The sequence below is a fragment of the Acomys russatus genome, chromosome 27 (genome assembly GCF_903995435.1).
Source record: "Acomys russatus chromosome 27, mAcoRus1.1, whole genome shotgun sequence".
Classification (NCBI taxonomy): domain Eukaryota; kingdom Metazoa; phylum Chordata; class Mammalia; order Rodentia; family Muridae; genus Acomys; species Acomys russatus.
Genome location: NC_067163.1, coordinates 18,024,082 through 18,042,499, shown reverse-complemented (window position 1 = coordinate 18,042,499; position 18,418 = coordinate 18,024,082). Strand labels below are relative to the sequence as shown.

General features: G+C 48.6%; 1 protein-coding gene across 1 annotated transcript in view; it reads left to right on the top strand.

Moving 5' to 3' along the window:
- Positions 1–4,138: 4,138 nt before the first annotated feature.
- Positions 4,139–18,418, top strand: part of Rab11fip1 (RAB11 family interacting protein 1) — a 30,823-nt gene continuing 16,543 nt past the window's right edge. Inside the window, exon 1 of the mRNA XM_051169593.1 lies at positions 4,139–4,600. Coding sequence (XP_051025550.1) covers positions 4,224–4,600 — 377 coding nt within the window. The 5' untranslated portion in view covers positions 4,139–4,223. The remainder of the gene's footprint in view (positions 4,601–18,418) is intronic.

Here is an 18,418-nt window from a genome sequence, read left to right as displayed (position 1 = left end):
TTTTTCATTTCAAAAAAATGTTGGGGTGGGGGTGGGGTGGGGGCTTGTTTCTTTCTTAATCTTGGCAGCACTGTGCATGGAGCCTACGATGATGGCTTCACAAATACCACCCAGGGCAATGACGTTGGAGACCTGCACTTCCTCAACCTCCATGAGTCAGCCAAGACACTCTTTTTCATTCCTTGTCATAGTTTGCTTTCGGTTGCTGTGATAAACACTGAGCCTAGAAGCCACTTGCAGAGGACAGGGTTGATTTCATCTTACAGCTTCTAGTCAGTCAGGACAGGAACTCAAGGCAGGATCTCAGAGGCAGGAAATGAAGCAAGGGCCTCCCCAATTGCTTACTCAGCCTGCTTTTTAATACAATCCAGGACCACCAGTCCAGGGACGACACTACCCACACTGGGCTGCCCACCCCCTGAGCTCCCCCCCCCCCCCCCACCCACCTATTGATTGTTAATCAAGAAAATGGCGTCTGCCCTCCTGCAGGCCGATCTGATGGAGGCATTTTTCTCAACCGAAAGTTGAGAAACCAGCCAGCAGAGAGCGCCCCCCTCCTCCCCCCCCCCACGCCCCCAAGCCATCACACAGAAGGCAATCACGGCCAAGCTAGTGCGCAAGTGCCAAAGCAGCTGGACACAAGAGGCTAGACAGCTATTTACCAAGAGCTGGGTGAATGAATCACCGTGTGTGGACGTTTGTCACCACCACACCCTGGAATCTGCGGTGAAGGACGGAAATAGGCAGCCATCACTAGCAGGCTCTTCCAGCCCCTCCTCTGGACTGCCACATCACCCACCCCAAATTCCCAGAGATCGTGTCTTTTGAGGGAAACCTTCCAGTGACAGTGGCTGGCAAATAGGAGGCTAACTATAGTGTTCCTTTACTTCAATAGCTCTTTCCTCCTCCCCCCTCCCCCCGCACCCTCCCTCCTCAGAATGGATGAGGAAGCTGCTAGCCCGGCCACAACAAATCTGCATTCCTGATCAGAGGGAGCTACCTGCCCATCCTGGCTGTTGCCTGTGGAGAGGCTTGGAACCTTCCTGCTGCTGGCTGTACACTGCTCCTTTTTCCGGAGGACAGCTGCCCTGCCTGTCCAGTCTAACCTGCCGGGCACCTTGTCTGTGTACTCAGGGTTGACTGAAACTGTCTTCCTTTTTCAGTTGGACCCAGGAGTAGGCGGGGTAGGGTGGGTGGAAAAGCAGTTCTGTCTCCACCCTGACCACCGGAGGTATTTACAAACATTCCCAGTGCCCTGTAAGATTGCAGGCCTGCCTCCAGCATAGCCAGCAGCCTAGGAGTGGTGGGCAGCCAGAGCCCCCAGACTGTCAGCCCTGTCACAGCCCTTGTCCCTGTGCCTGTCTATCCTTAGTCAGGGTACAGTGTGATGAAAATGGGCGCAGAGAGATTCTCACTCAGTCACTGAGTCTTGAGGACAGTATGCCGAGGCCCCAAGAATAAGAAGAAGCAACCACCTGGTAGGTTCATAACTAGCTGGAAAACATTGTGTCCCCTCTTTACTGGCAGGTCGGTTTCCTCGCCCCCCCTGACTAAGCCTAGCCCCACTGTCAACTGCTGCGTGCTGGTGGTCAAGTGGCACTGCCCTCCCCCATCCTGCCATCTCTGCTTAGCTAGAGTGTCCGTATGACAGAAACCCAAACACATGAGGTCACACGAATTCTCATTTCACTTTTCCCACTCTACCTCCCTCTCTTTATCCCTGACATGAGTAAAGCGATGCTGTCTCCTGCTCACCCTGCGCAACTGCCCAGCTCTCTGGTTCATTTTTTGCTTTCTTATAGAAACAGGAAAAAAAAATGTGAGTGTGGGAGCTGAGCAACATGTCTGCAATCTCAGCCCTCAGAGGGCAGAGACGGGACAAAGAGAAGCTTGAGGTCAGCTTGCTCTACATGCAGATACCTTGTTTTTCTTGAAAAATATGTGTGTGTATGTGTGTACACATATAGCAAAAATAAATATTTTAAATTATTTCTATTTTGTGTGTATGGGTGTTTTGCCTACATGTATGTCTGTATACCACATACATGCCTGGTGCCTGCAGAAGCCAGGACAGGTTGTCAGATCCTCTGGAACTATAGACAGTTGTGAGCTTCCATGTGGGTGCTGGGAATCGAACCTTGGTCACTTGGAAGAGCAACAAATGCTCTTAACTGCTGCGCTATCTCTCCAGCCCCATTTTTTAAAATATTTATTTATTTATTTATTTATTATGTATACACTGTTCTGTCTGCATGTATACCTGCACACCAGAAGAGGGCATTAGATCACATTATGGATGGTTGTGAACCACCATGTGGTTGCTGGGAATTGAACTCAGGACCTTTGGAAGAACAGGTGGCGCTCTTAACCACTGAGCCATTGAGCCATCTCTCCAGCACCCGCCCCCCCCTTTTTTTTTTAGTTTTAAAGCAAGTATGGGGGAAATCAGATCTGAAAACTTCCTCCCTAGCCAATTTGGACCCCAAATCTAGATTTTGTCCAGCTGTGGGCCACTGGAGAAGCAAGTCAGACACCTGAGTATAGACTGATGGGTGGAGGTGTAGGCAGATGGGACAGGGGGCAGACAAATGACTGTCACCTGCATGCTGTTCACTGTCACAGCTCTCTGGCAACTGGACGCAGTTTAAGGATGCTATTGCTCACAGCCCTCCAGTGGCTGGCTTGCCAGGTCTAACACTGAGGTATAAACTCCAATGCTTGGTGTTGATAATCTGCATGGCCCAGACACCTTGGTCGTCTTATTTACTCCACTTCCCACCCCCCTAAACAATGAGAAGCAGGGGAATTGAGCAAGTCACCTGCTTTCAAGGCATCTTTGTCAAGTCAAACCTTGGAGAAATATGAGAGAAGCAGTGGGTGTACTTAGGTAGTTAGGGGACAGCAAGGACAGATGAAAGGACAGCTTCGGAGGCAGCTGGGGCCTGGAGGGGAAGAAACTGTCTATAGGCTTGTTTACCCAGAAGTCAAGGAAAACATAGGAGTGGGGCCTAAAGAAGAATGCCTTCAAGTTTCTTAAGTGAGAATCAACGCAGCAGGGGTTCCAGAAGTTAAGAAAGCAATGGACTGATCTGGGCGGGAAGCCAATGGAGGGGGAGGGGAAGCCTGGAGACCTTGGCGGACCTGGGCAGGTAGCGAGCAACCCAGGCCTGGGATGCTGAGAATGTTGGAGAGCGGGGAGGTACAGTAAATCCCAGCATGGGAGCCAGGATACCAAGGTTCTATTCCCAGCTTTAATGTAGAAACTCAGATAATGTCACATCTTTTTCCTGAGTCTAACAGCCTTCAGAACTACAGTTCTAGTCCACGCCACGGGGGACTTTAGCCTTTGAAGGGTGACCTGAAACATATAAGGAAGTCACCAATCCACTAGACACTGACTGGGAACTAGAAAGTAGCCGGGTGGAAGGCCAGAGATGGAGCCCAGGGACAGACGCAAGAGTAGGGGAAAAAAAAAATGGGGAACTGCGGAGTTTGGTTTGGCAATACCATTTCAGTTCCCCTTTCTTGCTCTTCTTAACCTAGACTCACCTTAATGGCTGAGGGCAGGGTAACAAAGGCCAGGGGCCTCAGTTAGCCTCTCGTTCCCTCTTCTCCTTTGCAGGCTCTCTCAACATCCTTACCTTCTCTGGCGCCTTCCTACCTCCAGAGCAGTACCCCCGGGGACCAAAGCAGGAGGATCAGCCAGCCCCTTGGGGTCGTCTGGCTTATGAACTCAGTTAACTTTAGGAGCCCTACCCACGTGCACGTGTTCTGAAAACGTTAACGTATTACTTTCTTTACAGCAATCTGAGGAGTGGTTGTTGCTTTGTTTTACACATGAAGAAACTGCGGCAAAGTTTTAAGCAATCCACACAGGTCACTCATCTGCTGTGGGAAAGTAAGCATGATTTCCAAGCCAGAGCTTCCGTTTAGCTCCCGTTCCGAAGTACGGACTCACGCAGCCGACGACCACATCCTGCATCAGCACCTAACTGATCCACAAAAAAAAAAATCTTCAGGCAGCGCGAGCCCACGTGACCCCGCCTTCTCCTAGCTCTGGGCTACTGAGAGCCCCGCCCCCACGGGCAGGTGGCGCGCGGGAGCGGGGGCGTGCCGGGGGGCGTGGCCGGAAGCCTTAAAGCGGCCCGGGAGCCGGGTGGGCGGTCCACACCGAGAGCAGCGGCTACCTTCTGCCTTCCTAGTCGGGTGCCGCGTCCGCCACCATGTCCCTGGCTGCCTCAGCGGGCCGGGGCCCGGGGACCATGTGGTCTCCTACACACGTGCAGGTGACGGTGCTACAGGCGCGGGGCCTGCGGGCTAAGGGTCCCGGGGGCACGAGCGACGCGTACGCGGTGATCCAGGTGGGCAAGGAGAAGTACGCCACGTCGGTGTCGGAGCGCAGTCTGGGCGCGCCGGTGTGGCGCGAGGAGGCCACCTTCGAGCTGCCGCCGCTGCTGTCCTCAGGGGCTGCGCCCGCCGCCGCCGCCACCCTGCAGCTCACCGTCCTGCACCGCGCGCTCCTCGGCCTGGATAAGTTCCTGGGTCGCGCCGAGGTGGACCTGCGGGAGCTGCACCGGGACCAGAGCCGCAGGAAGACGCAGTGAGTGGCCGCGGGGCGCTGGGCGTCGAGGGGAGGAAAATCGCTCAGGCAGCGCTCCTTGGGGGTAGGCAGCCACGGCACGATGGGAAAGAGGCCTTTGGCTCCCCTGGCCAAAGCAGTCTCACCTAACCCAGCTTCTCCTCGGGCTGTCACGCCCCAGCTCTCCCAGTGTGTGGCCTTTTGGAAGGCAGGAGAGCTTTTTAATTCTCCGTGCGCCTTAGACCGCAAAGCACATTAAGCACTAGATGAATTTTTGATGAATTGAAACAAGTATGCAGGTAGGAGAATTCGTAATAGGCTGGGTACGTGCTTTAACTTACGTGGAAGCTCCCCTGGGTGTTTTATTGAGTTAAGATCCCCTGGGCCAGGTGGAGGGTGGGGGGGGGACACAGGGAGCTTGACGCTTTGAGCTGAGATCCCCTGGGCCGGGGGAGGGGCGTGGGGGGGGGGACACAGGGAGTTAATTAGAGGAAAGCCCCAACACTTCAGAGGGGTTGGGACAAGGATGGAAAAAACAAAACAAAAACACCAGCCAAGTGATTGCTGACTCTCATTCCCACCTGAATCTATCTCCTCAGAATGAATCCTATAGAAACAGTGTTTGTCCGGGGTCCGAGTTAGTGGTAGATGGTGGCTGCAAGTTCTGTCCTTAGCTCGGCAGCCGTGAGCATTGTTGCTTCTTTGGAGTTTGGTAAATTCTCTGTAGTCTCAATGCCTGGTAGGTGGCTACTGACCAGGCCACCTGTTGCTCCTCTGTTGAAGATTCTGATAAGGCATCCTAATTCTGCAGGAAACACTGGGCAAACCCCAGCTCACTTCTTACAGATTTATTTGTTCTCGGTTCACCGGTGTTTCGAAAGGGCGGCTTAACCAATGGAACATTTGATTATGTTTTATCTCATGTACCAAAGAGAGCTTGGATTCCCCTAGCTCGTTACTTTGCTTGACCTTGTAGATGGCAGCCCTGTTACCACCTAAACCCTACAGTTTACGAAGCACAACCGTTCGTTTCCTCCTTGTACTTTAGATATACAGGGTGTTTTAACTTTCCCTTGGGATGGGACACGAAGAGCCAGAGGAGCTGAATTTTCCAGGCTAGGGTGGGTTCATTTTCAGCATTCATATTTACAATTGAAAAACCTGATTTCGTCTTTGTGGCCACAGATAAATAGGCGTATCTGAGCACAGATAAAAAAGGAGAGCCTTGACACAAAGCCACATGGGGTATCCCAAAACATCCACTTACAAGCCATACCGTATCTGTGGAGGGGAAGCCGGAGTTATCTTTATTTTCTATCTTGATTAAATGTCATTTGAGGGGCTTGGGTTGTTGCCCCATTCCAAGATGGATGTTCACATCTCTATTTTACTATCCCTTTCTTATGTGGCTGTTTCATCCCCTTGCAAGACAGAGTGCATCTCCCTGCCAGAGAGTGGGTTCCCGAGTCCTCGGTCTGATGTCTACTTGGCCCTGACTCATAGTTAGGTTGCTCTCAACACCCCAGTTTCCCTATTTATAAATGGAGCATGCTGCAACCCTTAATTGGTGTTTGTGAAGGATTTCTGCTTCCTGGATTAATAAAGCCGGTGTAAAGGCTCAGAAGGTCCTCGTGCTGCTGTGTGAGGGTTGAAAACCTCCCTAAGCTCTCATCTCTGTATCCTTTTTCCTCATTTTCTCTAGGTAATACTAAACCTACGCAGTCGCTCATGTTTCTGTCACATGAGCCAGTTGCCACTTAGTCACAATATTGACTGGCAGGGGAATCGTGCTTACTTAGTGAGTTTTTATAACCGCCATGGGATGTCTTGCTTTTCAACAAGTAGGTGAAATTGCAGAGTTTCCATCTCCCACTTTCTGGGGCTTTCCTAGCTGCTGGGGGAACCCTCAGACTAAGTCTGTCCCAGGCCCTGGTATGACATCAGAGTGCCCCAGGTTCCTGGGAGTTGAAGAATGGATACAATCTGAGAAGTGGAGTTTGTAACAGAAAGAAACAGGGTTGGCCAGAACATCGATTTGAACTGGTTATTAATGGCTTGAGTCTACCTTACATGTTAAAAATCAGAAACAGAAGCTCAAATCTTGGTCTGCTGTGTGTGTGTGTGTGTGTGTGTGTGTGTGTGTGTGTGTCTGTGTGTCTGTCTGTCTGTCTGTCTGTATCTGTGTGTGTGTGTGTGCGCGTCTGTGTAACAAAACAGTTACTGAACAGATAGGGTGGTTTTTCTTAGTTTCACACGTTTACATTCGAGGCTCATTATCCTATTAAGAGCAACTTATTAATTAATTGTTCTCTTGATAAACCCCTATATAGCAGATTTATTTGCAGACAAAGAGAATATACTTTATCATGATTCTGAACTTGCTGACCTCAAGTTTACTGTGAAGACACACACTTTTAATGTACTAAGCCGCCTAATATGTAGGGCAGCCTAATATACGAATGATACATTTAGTAGCAGAAAGTGTGGCCTTCAGTCAGGGGAAATACAAAGGAATTGTTTTTACTCTTGTATATCTGTTAAAGACCTGAGGTTTCAGTGGGTGTTGGTTAAATAGGAGTACAGTGACAACAGCAGCCATGAGTAGGAAGTATTTCAGGAAAGCAGCATATAGGACCCTTAGCTCAGATTTCTAGTCTCACATAAATTGGTTTAAACATTTCTGAGAGCTGGAGGGTCATTATCCAAGTAAACACCAGAAAACAGTATTGTACTAATCTTCAAGATTTTGAGACAGGGAATGGTAGGCAGGGTGTGGTTGGGGAGGGGGGAGGCCATTTCTTCTATCTTGTTGAGACTCAAATACCTGCCACAGAAGATCGTTTGGATATTTTGAAAAAAAATTTTTTTTAAATAGTAAGATGCTGAAATAAGTTACCAGTGTGTGGGGGGCTGTGAATTGGAATGTTAGAAGGAAGAGTTGAATGGTTGTGTTCCTGGGAGACTTAACTGTAGAGAGATGGCTGGCCTGGCCATGGAGGACAGGAAGGCACAGTAAGCCGCTGGAGGTGTGCTTTTAGCTCTGCGCTTCTTGTGCACATTTAAATTGTTTTATAGCAAGATTGGAAGATTCAAGCAATATTGTTACTAGTGACTTTCTTTCTTTCTTTCTTTCTTTCTTTCTTTCTTTCTTTCTTTCTTTCTTTCTTTCTTGTAATTTCCCTTAAAGATAACAAAGTTGGGCCTTCCTGGAAACAACCATCTCTCAGGCAGCACGGCCCTGGCCCCTCCTACTCCCGTATAGAAAGCTGAGCTCCAGGCTCACTGTAGATTCTGTGATAAACAACCCTTCCTCATGTTGGCTAGAGAGTGAAGTGACCACAGGAGGAGAGCACATCACAGTTGTCACTAGGTGACAGTATGCTTGTGATTTCACTTGTTAGATAGACATTCAGTTAGCATAGAGGAAGTTCCACCTGCTCCACCCCGCCCCCCCCCCTTCTCATCTCTAAAGCATATCCGTCCTTTTAATAAATATGTAGGGTTGTGTTTTGTTTTTTGTTGTTGTTTGTTTGTTTGTTTGTTTGTTTTCTGGCTCTAGTAATTGAGCCCAGGACCTGATGGATGTATGCCAGGCAAGGGTTCTGAATCCCTGAACTCTACTCCCAACCCTCCAAAATACTGTGTGTGTGTGTGTGTGTGTGTGTGTGTGTGTGTGTGTGTGTGAGAGAGAGAGAGAGAGAGAGAGAGAGAGAGAGAGAGACAGAGACAGAGACAGAGACAGAGAGAGAGAGATGCTTGCATCCATGGCACATGTGTGTGTGTAAGTACATGCATATGTCAAGGGTATGTGTAGAGGCCAGAGATTGGCATCAGGTGCTTTCCTCAAATTGGCTGTCTACCTTATGTATTAGGCAGCCTCTCTCTCACTTGAACCCAGAGTGTCTAGCCAGCCAACTTCCTCTGGGAATCCCCCGTGTCTGTCTCAGGTTGCAGAGCCACCACACCTACCTGATATTTACATGGCTGTTATGGATCAGAACTTGGATCCTCGGGGTTGTGAGGCAAGTGCTTAGCCCGATAAACCATCTCCCTACCTCCTTCCCCCTGAGCATTTGGATGAACACGGATCTTACTGATTTGCCTGGCCAATGAGCTTCAAGGTCCTATGTCTCTTTAGGGGTTATGGACACCTGCTGCTGTGCCTGTCTTTTGTATCTGCCCTGTGCTAGATGCTAGGTATAAAGTGCCGGAGAGGCACAGTCACTGCTTCCTGTAAGTTCATAGCCTTGTTAGGAAGTAGATCTCAAACAAAGGAACACAAGAAAAAGTTAATAATAATGTATTGCGCTAAATCATGGAGAGGGAAAGAACAAGCTATCAAAAACAAAAGATTGTCACTGGCAGTTAAGAGCACTGGCTGCCCTTCCAGAGGACCTTGGTTCGATTCCCAGCACCCACATGGCAGCCCACAGCTGACTGCAACTCCAATTCCAGGGGATCTGGTGCCTTCTTATGTTCTCTGAGGATATTGCATGTCTTAGTGCACTTACATACGTGCACACAAAGCACCCATGTGCATAAAATAAATAATAAATAAATCTAAAAGAAAATTATGTTTTAAAAAATGATCAAGAAGAGTGTGTTGTTGTTGCCAGGCGTGGTGGCGCACGCCTTTAATCCCAGCACTCGGGAGGCAGAGGCAGGTGGATCGCTGTGAGTTCGAGGCCAGCCTGGTCTACAAAGTGAGTCCAGGATGGCCAAGGCTACACAGAGAAACCCTGCCTCGAAAAACCAAAAAAAAAAAAGAGTGTGTTGTGAAGAAGGAGATTGCAAAGCAGGACATGGCATGACAGCGTCTGTAGTCCCGACTGCTCAGGAGGTGGAGCCAGGAAGATGGCTTGAACCTGAGAATGCAAGGCCAGCCTGGGCTGTACAGCAAGAGCCTATCTCATAAAGTAATAATAGATAAGCCGTTGTTTGATGGTTATGGTGCCGGGGATTAGACCCAGGGCTTTATGCATGCTGGCAACGTGATGACCTACTGAGCTGCACCCCAGCTGTGAATATTAACGAATAAGATGGCCTCTGAGACATTTCTAAAGAATAAAGAAGAATCTAAGGGGCTGTGCAAAGGACCTGAGATAGGGGTACCTAGGAAGCTGGGGGATTGTATAGGGTAAGACTGAAGAGGAAGGAATGGCTCAACTTGACAGAAATAGGAGACCACGGAGTGTTAAAAGCAGAAGAGGTGGTGTGATCCAGTTAAATCTTGAGTGAAAAGGGATTTGAGTGTGGCCTCATCTGGAATGCCACAGACCAGATGGGAGGCTGTTGCAATAACTAAAACAGTGTGGTGGTACCTTCGACTCGGGTGAGGGTTATGGAGATGGAAAGTTGTGGGTCCTTTCAGAAATATTTTATAGGTTGAATTGCTCCGCCTCAGGACAGATTGGCTCTGGTAGGAGGGGAAGGGGAGGAAGCGATTAAGAGTCACCAAGTAAAATAAGAGAGCTTATGTGTTGAAAGTGAACCAGGAAATGGCTCTGCTTTCTTGCTCCAGAATCACCCTGATACCAGGGTGAGGTCACCATGACAGAGACAACTTTGGGCCGTGCCACCTGTGAGTTGAGTCTCCTGTTGAAATGAGTAACTCGGGCATGCCATTGGCAGCAGGGTGTGGAAGTGTGTCTACAGATGCGGACTGTTTCAGTACAGGCCAAGGACAGTGTTGGTAATTGTGTGGCTGGTAAAACCTCACTGCTGTGCTCTGCAAAGTTGATGATGTCACAGTTTCAGGGAACACAGGACCAAGGGAAGGAAAACCTAACATAACATGGCAGCTGGGAGAACATCCCTGTACAGAAAATTAGGCTCAAGGAAATGAACCAGGCACTCACTCCCTTCACATCACGGACACCGAGTGATGAAAAGCCGGGGCCTTTCCCACCTTGCTAAGTTCTCCTCCATCCAAAGACCTTTACAGCTTTTCTATAACTACCGTCTGAGGAAAAAGTTTGTAAGTAGTATCTGATGGGTCATTTGAACGGTAGCTGTAAACTTCGAAATGCAATAATTACATTATAAGCAGCGCGTGGACTTGTTAAAATGCCATCAACTCCAACATGTAGCTGCTTAGCTATCCATTAAAATGGGATATGCTGCTTCTCCCTCTCTCCTCGAGGAGGGACAGCGAGTGCTGGCTTAGCCCCAGAAGCCCTGGGAAGGAGGTGGAGGAAAGAATGGATAATAGGAGGCCATTTGATCTCTGCATCTTAAAGCAATTCCCAGCCTTGCCTTTAGTTCTGGATCTAGCGCAGGCCTCTAAACCTCAGGGCCTTTGAATAACACCCAAGCCATGTATGGGTTCATACTCCCTCTCCCCCTCCCCTCCCGCCTCTCCCCCCCCCAACCCCAGACCATGCCTGAGATGCCTGCTTTCACTTGACCACTTCTGTCTTGTTTATTGTGTGATCTGGTCATTGTTAAGAGTCAGTAGGCGGCTTACTGAGTGGATAGCTGAGATTCCTGCATGGTGATGGTAGATTGCGTGCAAGGTTTTGGTTTGGCTAGTTGGTTAGTTTTGAAACATGTAGCCCAGTCTGGCCGCGGACTCTCCATCCCCCAGCTTCTGCCTCCTGAGTTACAGAATTACAGGAGTGCACCTCCACATCTGGCCGGGAGAGCCTCTTTTCCCTAAGGGAGAAGTGAGTGTGTTGATAGCCTGGTAGAGGAAAGAACCAAGGTGCTGTCCCCCAGGTGGCACTAGGAATGTGCTGTGGAAAGGAGGCAGCTGTAATTATCTTCCCTGAATCTTAAGGGAAGCCGCCCGAAGGGAAGGCATTAACAAGTGGCACCAGAGCAGTACTGAAGATGTGGCTGCCACACACTTCATTTTTTTTTTTTTTTCACCGCCTGTCTGTGATCAAGGACGTTGTAGCTAACCTCCAGAAAGCCTGGCTTAAAAAGGCCTCTTGTTATCACCAAGAATGCTGTATCTGAAGGGCAGCCCAGCACGCCGAGTCCCGGGGTGTTTATTCAGGTCTGTGACCTCTTTTAGAGCACCTTCCTTTCATGGTCCGTGAACACGGCCCGCAGCTCGCCAAAATGGAACTTTTCATTTTTCCTAATCATTTGTTATTAAGATGTGATTTAAAATAAAATTCTTGGGGCATGTTTTCTTCCTGCTTTGAATTTGCGGTGATTCAAGATAAATCACAGATTCTCTGCTCCCTTGCCAGGAGCTCGCAGAGAGGGGGGTACATTCATCTGTTTACATGTCGAGGAGGGGACTGATGTCTTTGATGTTTGTTTTCTTTTGTCTTGGCCAAAGCATCGACTGTGTGCTTTCTTTTCTCATCCTTAAACTCTCCTTTTTGGGGGTGGGGGGTGGGGTGGGGTCTGTCACTGCCGTGATAAATTCCTTTGTCTGGCCAGGCATGGTATACACTGGTGACAGTTATATGGAGGCGAGAGCTGAGGTCGCACATCTCATCCGAGAATAGTACCATTTGTGGCTCGCTGAAATATAATCGACTTTATAGGTGTGTCACTGGAGGGATGACAGACCTACATAGTGACAAGTGAATTGTTTTCTAACTTGTAGAAAGTATTTTCACATGGGCGCTTGAATTTTTGTTGTCTGCTGAGGCTGACGGCACTGCCCAGCTGCATTGCTAATCATGGGAGCCTCTGGTTTCCATTTCCCCCACTGGTGTAAGAGCCAGAAAGGCTTTGGTGATAGTCTATAGCCCAGCAAGATCCAGAACATACACTTTAATCATGGTATTTTTAAGTTCTTCCATTTAAAAGAAAAAAAAAGCTTCCTGGTAATTTTATAATACCAGAAAAGTAAACTGAAATTGTGTTACTGGTTGTTTTCCTATACATTGAAATGTGAGTCCATTGGGACTTAGGTTAGGTTGGCATGTTTGAGTGTCTGGTAGTGTAGTTAGAACTATTTCTCTCCATGTCAGGAACTTTGGGTCAGCTGTAGCACTCTCAGGTGGTGGAATGTCACAAAGCCATCAGAATTGGTTGTCTGAGGATCCTAAGGCATGTGCCATGCGCTACAAACACAATTGCCTGTGCATTCTGATTCCAGCTGCAACTTACAGCGGGCCTTGCTCTAGACGTTATGACATCCTTCGCATGCGGGTACCCTCAGCCATGTTTCAAAGTAGAAGCTGGAACCAGGGAAGAGGTAGACAAGTTGCCCAAGGTCTCTCAGCTCGAAATTGCTGAGTGGGGGTGGGAGGGACCTTTAAGGAAATGTATGAAACAGTAGTCGTTGGCTTAGCATGGGATTGGGTGCCCGCTTTAGAAGCATACTTGATTTTCTTTCTTCCTATTTCTTTCTTTCTTTTTTCTTTTTTTGGTTTTTTTGAGACAGGATTTTTCTTTCTCTTGCAGCCCTGGTTATCCTGGACTTGCTTTGTAGACCAGATTGTCCTTGAACTCACAGAGATCTGCCTGCCTCTGCCTCCCTGAGTGCTGGGATTAAAGGTGGATTTTCTTTTTCTTGTAACACCATTTTACCTTTGTATGTGTGTGGGGGGGTTGTTTTTGCTTTTGTTTTTCTTTGCATTCTCTCTGTCTCTGTCTCTCTCTCTCTGTCTCTCTCTCTTTCTCTCTTTCTCTCTTTCTCTCTCAGTGTGTGTGTATGTGTGTGTTACAGTGCACATGTAAAGTTCAGAGGGCAACTTGAGTCAGTCTGGTTCTCTCCTTCGCCCACATAAGTTCCAGGGACCTAACTCTGGTCACCAGGCTTGGCCACAGTTTCCTTACTTGCTGAGCCGTCTCACCGCCCTCCAAATCCACTCTTCCCCTGCCTTTCCCTGTGCTTTCTCCTTCGCCTCACTTGCTGGTTTTTAGGACCGAGTTTGGTGGCTCCTAATAACCTTTTTTTGCTGCTTGAGGTGGCTGTTTCGGAGGTGAGGGTAAGACAGACTCCAGTTCCTCCAGAACGCTGACAGAGGGCCGAAGGAAGGGCTCAGGGTGGAAGGTTAGCTAGTGGGTAATTCTATAATCAGACTTAGGCCCTGTGTCCAGGACAGCAAAGGTTACACAGAGAAATCCCGTCTCGGGAAAAACAAAGTTAGGCCCTGGTGCCAGCTACCCACCTCATTCCACAACCGAACTTGCTAAACTGCATAGCTACTGTAGAGGACACTGCCAGCATGTCACAGGTCATAAACATCTCTCTGTCCCTGCTGTTCCACGATGCTGCCGTGCTGCCCATGAACCTCAGCGGGCCACAGAATGACATCCCGCCCTGTTTATAGTCCCTGGAGAAGACGATTTTTGACCTGCTTCATAAAAGGACCCCATCGAGGAAAGGGCTGACTCTGTCCTGCTCCCAAACACCCAGTAGGGTGCTGTCCTGTTCCTGCTGGGTTTCTATGGGGATGGCGCTCACTTGTGCTACAGCCTGTAATTGAGATTTGGCCCCTAAAAGGGAAGTGCATGACCTGTGCTGACCTGAAGTCTAAGCTGGCCCAGAGACCTTGAAATGAGTTCTGAGACATCTAGAATGGTAGAGCCGGGGGTCTTCCCTTTTCTGGACCCTTCTAGGGCTCAAAGTAGATGCTGTATTTATTAGTTTTCCAAGACAGGTGGCATTGTATTCCATAGGATCTTAAGTTAGTTGAGAGTCTTTGTGATGAGATTTGTACTTTAGTGGGAGTGTCTTCTTACATAGAATATTTTTACATGCTGCACAGTGAGGAAGTTCCCAGCAGTTGTCCCGGTGTTGGTGTTTAAAGTTAGAGATCGGCCACAGGAGCAGCATGGAGGCTCAGCGAGGCTTAGGAGGCAAGCCCTTCCGTACCCAGGAGCCACCCCAAAACAACCCCTATAAGGTGTGTTCACCACGGCATGATTACTCACATACATAACAGTGTGTGCGCCTGCGTGCGCACACACACACACACACAAATAAATACGTAAACAAATAAATAAATGTAAATTTTAGGGTTTTTTTTTTTTCTTTTTAAGAAAAAGAAAGCAAGCAACCATTGTCCCAGTGCAACTACTGCTTTGGGATGTTTGGTGACTGTGATTCTCCCCAACGAGAGGCGAGCCCTCGGGCCTCTTCACCGCTCTAACCGCAGTGCAAAGAGTACGAATATGTTTGCACGCAATCTTGAAGACCATGACCTCTCTCCTAGTGGCTGCCTTCTGGAATGTGAAAAGCAGCCACCAAACAGTCCTGTCCGAGGCATTGCTAGCAGTCCTTTACCCACCCCGCAAGTTTACGTCCATAGGGATACTCTAGGAGATCTCCTGTTTTCCCTCATCTGTGGAGGAAGATCCTCTTTTCTCAGCATCCCCTAGTTGATCCTCCTTCCTTCTCCCCAACCCCCAGCAAGGACAGGGTCCATCTCACTGAACACAAGGTCTATCTCACTGAACGCAGGGTCCATCTCACTAAACACAAAGCCTGTCTCCCGTCCTCCTGTTCCATTATGGATGTGATGACTTATCTCCTTAAGACACCGTTGCAACTATATAGGAAACATAAACAGTGGCTTGTGTATTTTTAGCTGGTAACATTAGCTTGGAACCCTCACCCACCTCACCCTAGCCCCCCAAAAAGAACCCCTACATAACCTCCACAAGGATAGCATGTACTTTTTTCACTTACAGGAACCCAAGTTGTCACTTGGGAACACAAAACTGGTCATTGTTTCTAGGAGAACATGGGGGAGGGATGGCAAAAGCAAGGGACCAAAGCTCCTTACCCTCTGCTGACTCTGATCGGTATTTTTATCCTATACCTGGTAGTGTTTTTACGTGTTATAGAAGGGCTATGTATTTAGCCCAGTGGTGGAGCCCTTGCCTCATCTACACAAGACCTTAGGTCTGATCCAGACACCACACACAGGTTTACACAGCAGTTCCCCCACCCCCACTTAGCTTTCTGCATGTTCAGAGGTCCTTCTCATTTCAAAGGACTGGATTTTAATTATAGCAGTAAAATATAACTATTAATTTTGTAAATATAATTGCAAAGTGTAAAGCATATAATAAATTACATACTTTTAGAAGGGATCATTTTTCTATTTTTATTTTATTTTTCAAGACCGGGTTTCTCTGTGTAGCCTTGGCTGTCTTGGAACTCGCTCTGTAGACCAGGTTGGCCTCAAACTCAGAGAGATCTGCCTGCCTCTGCCTCCCAAGTGCTGGGAGTAAAGGCGTGCACCACCACTGCCCTGATGACTTTTTAATTTTTTTGATAGATGAAGTAATTTATTCATTTCATAGGCTTAAAAATAAACCTGCTTATAAGGTTATGGCTCTCTGCTGCACTGTGCCCTTTGGACAGAAAAATGAGCCCAACCCTGATCCCAGGATAATGGAAGCGTTCTGGCCCTATCTGAAAGGTAGTGCTGGAACATCCACGTTGCTACTTTATGCTGTGTGGCCATACAGGGCCGGATTATCTATTAACTTCTTCTCTGGGAGACAGAATTATTAAGTGAATTAAAAACACTGAAAAATGGAGTTGATTGTAATGTTGCCGCCCACCACCATAATCCGATATGGGGATCCCAAGGGTGAGTCGCTCGTTAACGGAGTTTTCAAGCTCAAAGCCTGGGCTGTGGCAGACCAAAGGCTTGCCCACCAGCCCCAGTGTGTCACTAAAGAGATAAGTCATACTGAAAAGCAAGAAAGGGGGTGGGTTTAACATGGCCACAGTGGGAAGAGGTCCAGCTGCCCCCGAATCTGACTTGAGGTGGGTTTAAGTACAGGGCAAACTGTGTGCATCACTAAGCAATCCTGTGGTGGTGTGACCACAGCCCCACCCCCACCCCAGCATCCAGCATCGTTACCTAGCTCCAGCGTAGTAAGATAGTCATATGATAAGTTGCCAGACTGTGTGAAATCTTTTCCTGGAACAGTTTCCTCCAGTTGGCACAAGGTTCCACCCTTTTCCTTTCTGCAGAGTGAAGCTCCTGAAGTTGGGACACAAATGTCTCTTTAGAATATCTTGTCTGACCACAAGAACATTGTTATAATATTGATAAATATGCCATGCAACAGTTCTGGTATGAAAGGAGATTTATTGTGGGGAAGGGGGAAGAGGAGAGAAAGAGGAAGGTGCCCATGACAGAGGGAGACAGACAGCCAGACGAAGGAGGGAGGGGAAGAGAGAGAGAGATAGAGAGAGAGAGAGAGAGAGAGAGAGAGAGAGAGAGAGAGAGAGAGAGAGAACCGGAAGAAAGAGAACCTGGTGGCAGTTGGGTTCCTGTCCTGTGCACCTGGCTCAGGTGATGACATAAGACATTGTCAGGACCCTAAAGGCCCCTACCCTAAAGGGCAGACCAGTAGAACTGCCTTCATACCAGTATAACAAATATAACCCACAAGAATCAACTAAACAGGGCTCATAGGGGCTCACAGACACCGAAGTGACAATCATAGATCCTGTATGGGTCTCAACTAGGCCTTCTGCATGTGAGCTGTGGTTGCAAAGCTTGGTGTTCTTGTGGGACCCCTAACAGCAGGAGTCGGGCTATCTCTTACTCTTTTGCCTGCACTTGGGACCTTTTTCCTCCTACTAGGCTGCTTTGTCTAGCCTTGATGTGCCTAGTCTCATTGCAACTTGATATGCTGTGTTCAGTTGATATCCCTGGGAGGCCTGTTCTTTTTCTTTTCTTTTTTAAGGGAAATGGAGGAGGATTGGATCTGGGAGTTGGCCTTGGGGTGGGGGAGGGACTGGAGGAGTAGAGGTAGGGAAACAGCAGTCAGGGCGTAATAATGTACATAAAGAATAAAAAGTTATTTTTTAAAAAAGAACAAAACAAACAAACAAACAACCCCCAAAAGAATATATTGTCTGCTGCCTGGCGGTTTCACTGTGGCTTTCTGGTTAGATCAAGCATCTCCCTAACCTGGCTTTTATTGCCAGAAGTATTCTGTTCCTTTTCTTGCTGTAGTGGGAACACCCTAGTGGCGTTTGCTGGAGAGCTAGCTCCCTACCTGCCATTGCAAGTCTGCTTGTCCTGGCCCCTAAGGGGCACTGGAGCTTCCTCAGCTACCTGCTGGCTGGCTTTGGGGCAGGAAGGACAGTGAGGCTTCTGCTTCCTGTGGTTCCCAAAACCATTGCTCCCGTGGTGGGTAGTAATTGGTGGGGAGCATTCTGGAGCTGGCTCTAAGTTTGCTTGAAACGAGCATTTTTGCCCAGATAACCTTTAGAAAGGCAGGCCCCGGGAATGGTCAGATGGCATTCTCTGAAGGTCTTGCATGTGCTTGCTGGCCTGGCTGACTGAAAGCCTGGTGGAGAAGCACCCCCACCCCCACCCCATGCTCCCAGTCCCTGCTTCATGAGTGACCCCCCCATGCCTGCAGCCCCTGCTGTGGTCATCTGAGGCTCACATTCAGCTTCCAGCCACTTCTCCTTTTCAGGTTTCTACAAGTAATATTACAAAAGCCAAAGCACCTTTCATCACCAAGGCAACCCTGACTATTAGAGAAGAAAAAACACAAATAATCCTATCAACCTCTTGAAAAGTATGCAAAGTATTCCAGGCCAGGCCCTTGAATAACACACTGGAAAGATATGAGGCTTGGAATTATGTTAAAAGCCCCGCATCTTCCAGCTGTGGCTGTCCCTCCCCCCCCCCCCCCCCCCCCCCCCACCCCTCCCCACACCCCCAGCACTTCTTACGTCTGAGGCTTAAAAAACCATGAAATACTTTCTCTCTTTGCCAGCATAGGCTGGTGGCACCTCACATTTTGCCTGGTCTTGGCTGCATCTCTTGATACCCTTCAGGTTCCTCCTGGCGGTTCTGTGTGCTGGATCCTCGGTGGTCACCTTACAGGCTGTGGCTGGTGACAAGCTATGCTGAGTCTCTCCTCTCCCCCTTTTGTTCTAGA